Consider the following 5,424-nt stretch of genomic DNA (forward strand, 5'->3'; position numbering starts at 1 on the left):
TGTTCGTGATATTTTGAATGCAGTGCTTCATTTTGCAAGTGATGTGAGGCATTTTGCATTTTGTGTGCAGTTCTTGAATTTGTGTGTAAAGTTTTGAAAAAAAAGAGGCAAAGTTTTGAAAATGTGTGTGAGCAGTTGAAAAAAACTGCAAGTTTAATGAACTTTAAGTACTCAAAATGTAATGGTAATGGTAAAAGTAACTGTAAACTGAGGTTTAGTGAGCGAGTCAAATGTTGATTCAGTAACCGCTTTGACTGATTCACTGAATTGACTCATACAGCAGCCTAATTCAAATGGTATTTGAGGTTGTTTAAGCTTTTCAACGAATTATTATACGAACCTGCTCGTTTTTGAAGGATTCATTACAACAACCAAAAAAAACAAACAAAAAAGAAAGAAAAAAAATGTGGGTAAGGTCAGAATTTCATAATAACGGCTCATACGAGTCATGTGCTCATGAATCAGGAAAACTAGTCAGGCACTTTCGCTGATGTTGTTTATTGTTTTTACGTTTAGCCCGAGGACAACTCAATAAAAAAGACGTGTTTTGGCGTGTCAAAATAACATGGTCATGGTGATTTGAGACTATTTTGGTCGGAAAATATCTAAATGTTTAGCCTACCTAAAATTAAACAGAGTCGTTCATGAGCTGCAGGTGTTGATCTTCATAAAGTCCTTCCTCATCGCCACAATAAAATATAGGATATATTTGCAGGCTTGATTTTGATGGATAGTTGGTATTAAATATATTTGATCCAGCGCCGTTTGTGTAAAGCATCCTGTTCTACGGTAAAATTACTATTGTACGCAGAGATATGTATATCTTCAGCTTCAGTGCGTGCATTAGCTGTTCAAATGATTTAGTTCAGGGGTGCCCAAACTCAGTCCTGGAGGGCCGGTGTCCTGCAGAGTTTAGCTCCAACTTGCCTCAACACACCTGCTAATAAGTTTCTAGTATGCCTATAAGAGCTTGATTAGCTGGTTCAGGTGTGTTTGATTAGGGTTGGAGCTAAACTCTGCAGGACACTGGCCCTCCAGGACCGAGTTTGGGCATCCCTGATTTAGACTGAACAATTGCTGCTAATCCATTTCAAAGGAGAACCGACTCAAAAGAGTTCATTCATTCGCGAATCGGGAATCGCTAATTCTGATTCTTAACAGAAAATATGCAAGAATGCTGAAAACTAAAATATTGCGAGTATTGTGTCACCTTCACCACAGACCTGGTCATTTAATGGGGTTTGCATTACCAGTTTTGCTTGGTAAAATGACAAAAAAATCCTTAATAAATATTTGTGGAAGTTTACTTTTCTTGCAAGGAACATGCGATCTATGGAGTAATTATTTTGCTGATTTTTTTTTTTCCTTTTGAGGTTGCATTGATCGCAATATTACCCTAACTGCTGTGTTAAATATTTGGTATGGAGAACCACATTCAAAAATGACAGATTGCTGTATTTCAGTGGGGTCATGCACCAGCCGAGCAACTGCCATTGAATGAGAATAGCTTTCTCCAGGTATTATGTAGACCTCCTTGATGTAGGTAGTAGACAGCTATGGGAGCTCATAACTCCTCTCTCTTTCTCTTTTTATGCTTGCAGAAGTTTGTGTGGGAGGCAGACTGCCTTGTATTTACCCAGTCAGGGAGCTCCTACCTACGCAGGAACCTTGGAGAGAAAAAGCCACACTTCGCTATGGGTTCCATTTTCGGAGCTGATCATAAAGGGAGCCGCTTCACCTACTTTGACTTCTCTGATTACTGTTCGCCACCGTGTTTTTAAAGCATACTGAGAGATTTATGCTTTCTATCATAGAGGTTTTATTTATAATGCTTGATATTAAGTATTTTATTTTCCGGCATAAAAATGAGAAATGATCATAACTGAAACATCTTATCTACAGCACTAAAGCTTGCCCATAAATACATAATAATGCATGGCTTTATGTTTTTCTTCACATCACTCAGCCCACAGATAGAAACAAACACTTAATCAATAATATCCACAAAACATTCACATCCCTTATTTTTTATTTATTGTTTGTGCAGGTTGCACATGCGGTGTGCAAAAATAGGCTTTTTTTGTATACGAGTTTATTTTTGCCACATGGGAAAAAATAAGTAATACAGCAATGCATTGTCTTTGTTATAAACAGAATGCCTTCATTTTTTCATCAATATTCAACACATTTGTGCACTAGACTCAAAACATTTTATATATATATCCAATAAACAAGCCGATTAAGTAACTATATATAATATAACCAGTGTTGGGGGTAACGCATTACAAGTAACGCGAGTTACGTAATCAGATAATTTTTTTCAAGTAACTAGTAAAGTAACGCATTACTTTTTAATTTACAAGAGAATATCTGAGTTACTTTTTCAAATAAGTTACTTTTAAAAGTAACTTTCCCCAACACTGAATATAACAACACCTGAAAAAATGGAAGTGGTGCGCACAAAGTCAACGCGGATTTTATACTTCGCCTTTGACCCGTCTGGTACTGCCGTAGTTCGGAGTCCGACTCCGGAAGCATCATGGACATCGGGAAGCCAAAAACTCGTTGTTATAAACAAATGTAAGAATAATTCAGATTGCATATGTTATTTTTAAACGAAGATGAATTGAATTACAAAAGTCAGTCGTTGATACTCACATTTCGAAGTGTTATCGCGATATATTAATGCCTTCAGAGTGTTTACAGTGATAAAGTTGAGTGTCTGTGCCGTGCTGTTTATGTGGCAGTTTCACATCTGACTTCTATTAATCCTGAACTTTGGCACTCGTATTGTGTTGAACAGGATCGATCAACATAACTGTTATATCTTTTATGTATACATCGTTGTCAAAAAATCGTATGATCGTTTTAATTTTGCAAAACCATCAAATGCTTAAAACATCTCATCTCCTCTCTTTATGTATACATGTATATGAAGCTGAGACCGGGGCTAGTTGTCACACCTTTCACTCCAGTTACAGTGAATATTTTTCAAAATATTTACCGTGAATATTATGGTTGGTATGTTTTTTTTTTTAAAGTCAGCATCTAAATATAAACAGTATTCTGTATATACATACAGTTTATACAGTGTATTCTGTAAAGGAAATATGCACATTTGTGTAACTGGACTTTAGACTCAAAACCTTTGATTTACCAGAGTGAAATCTTTTATGCATTTATGCACTATTGCATGCATGCATGATCAATATATCAATTATATGAATGCGTTTTTGATATTTTTGTATTTGCATCACTGACTTTACTAACACCTCTTTGTTCTATTATTAATTTTAGTGGAATGCATCAACATTATCTTTCCTAGTCTTGGAGCAGTGAGGCCTAATCCTCTGTGATTATAGCCTACTCAAAAATGTCAGGCCAAGAGGAATCCGACAAGAGCGTGGACATGTGGTCCTCTCTCCGCTGTCTGGGGTATCTCTCCAGCTTCAATTTGCTGGTAGCTGTGTGCTTGGGAATGTACGTACGATGGGAACAGACTGCAGAGCCCATGATTCTGGTCATCTTCATCTTGGGTTTGTTCGTATCAGCCATAGCCTGTATCCTCTACTACTACTTTTCAATGGAGTCGGCCAGTTTAAGTCTCTTCCACCTGTGGTTCGGCTTCCTGCAGGGACTCCTGTGCTTCCTGAACAGCCAGTCTTTGGAGAACGACATAAAAGAGCAGGTTACAAACTACCTGTTGCTCGCTAGTGTGGCTGTTCGGACGCTTTGGGCCCTAACAGAACGTCTGTGTGGCAGCGCTACGTATAAACCAGTCGTTCTCGCCTCACCCGAGCTTCTAGAGCTCCTGGGATTTGCCGTCGCAAGCATCAGCTTGGTTTTCCACAAATCGCTGGCCATGATTGCTCTGACGTTATCGTTAACGGCCCTCATCGTGGACCTTCGCATGAAGTCGCCCTTGGCTCTCCCTAATCTAGCCTGCTTTGCTGTGATCACCGGCACTACCTTCTTCCAGTCCTTGGCGATCCAAGCAAACCCCTTCGCGCTCAGCTGCTACCTGGGCCGGCTTATCTGCGACCCTCTTCTGGATGTGTACTTCAGCAGTTTGTCGGCGACAGAGCGCTGGAAGCAGTTTCTCTCAGCCGGTCGTCTGTGGAGGAGATTTTCTCTGTTCCCGCTGCCATTCGTCGAGCTGGCATTCTTTGTGCTCTGTGCCTTGAAGCTGGGTAACTTGAAAGTTTGGTACCTGGTCATCCCTGGCTTCTGCGTCTTTGGCCTTTTGTGGATCCTGTGCCACATGGTGTTCCTCGTCACACTATGGTGCTTCCACACCAAGCTAAGCGAGTGTCAGAAGACGTGGGCAGCCCAGCGCTCGGAAACGCTCAATTTGGACAGGATCATGGCCTCCAGGGGCATGCGTCATTTCTGCCTCATCTCCGAACGGCTGGTGCTCTTCTGCCTGATGTCCACCATCATACTAGGGGCCGTCTCATGGCAGGTAAAGCATGTTGAATAATGCTTTCAGAATCATTCTGATTTATCTAGATATCATGAATCCTGTTTGAAAATACTTGTTAGTAACAGTAACAGTTGCATTGCCATCCTATCACTCAAACCACTTTTAAAGGCGTCGATAGGCACATTTATGAATGCTAGTAAAAAGGCATAATTTACATCAAATTGAAAATTATGGCATCATTCTCTTTGACCTCTGTGACTGTCTTTGGTGTAACACAAAAGAAGATATTTCTAAAAATGTGTTTTTGTTCATATGATTGAGGACAAAACATTAGACCCCTTAGACTTTAATTCTATGGGGGGAAAAGCAATTAAAACATTTCTTAAAAATATCTTCTTTTGTGTTCCAGTAATTGACTGTTTCAGGAACATTTCACACGAAAATGATAATTCTATTCCTAACCCGTATGACATTCTTTCTTCTGTGGAAGACAAATTAAGATATTTTGAAGAACGTTTCAACTGGTTTTACCCATACAATAAAAGTCAATGTGTGCAAAACTGTTTGGTTACCAAGATTCTTCAAAATACCTTCTTTTGTGTTCTGCGGAATAAAGTTACTTTAGAATGACATTAGGGTGAGTGAATGATAACATAAATGGCTTCATATTTTTGTTGAAGTATTCTTTTAATATATTAAAAATAATATATGCCATAATGTCTTATCTACACCAATAATGCATAATGTTAAATGGGGACAACTCAATAAACCAGCCATCAGGCCTTGGGCACAAGAGCCAAATCTAACCTTTATAGTAATCCACTTGAGATTTAATGTTTACATTTACATTTAGTCATTTAGTCAAAACTAACAAGAGAGCAACAATATATAAGTGCAAATGACAAGTCTCGGTTAGCCTCGGTTACACATAGCAAGGTGTGTATATATATATATATATATATATATATATATATACACACACACACACACACAGAAAAACA

General features: G+C 38.7%; 1 protein-coding gene across 2 annotated transcripts in view; it reads left to right on the plus strand.

The window, feature by feature from the left end:
• Positions 1–2,502: 2,502 nt before the first annotated feature.
• Positions 2,503–5,424, plus strand: part of tmem168a (transmembrane protein 168a) — a 9,363-nt gene continuing 6,441 nt past the window's right edge. Inside the window, exons 1-2 of one of the 2 annotated variants that reach the window (XM_016447566.1) lie at positions 2,503–2,580; positions 3,298–4,462. In XM_016447566.1, the coding sequence (XP_016303052.1) occupies positions 3,374–4,462 (1,089 nt within the window). In that variant the 5' untranslated portion in view covers positions 2,503–2,580; positions 3,298–3,373. Of the gene's footprint in view, positions 2,581–2,995; positions 3,018–3,297; positions 4,463–5,424 lie in introns of those variants that run through there. The other variant, XM_016447567.1, reaches the window with a different exon arrangement.

Source organism: Sinocyclocheilus anshuiensis, unplaced genomic scaffold (assembly GCF_001515605.1).
Source record: "Sinocyclocheilus anshuiensis isolate Anshui unplaced genomic scaffold, SAMN03320099.WGS_v1.1 scaffold283, whole genome shotgun sequence".
In the NCBI taxonomy this organism is placed as follows: domain Eukaryota; kingdom Metazoa; phylum Chordata; class Actinopteri; order Cypriniformes; family Cyprinidae; genus Sinocyclocheilus; species Sinocyclocheilus anshuiensis.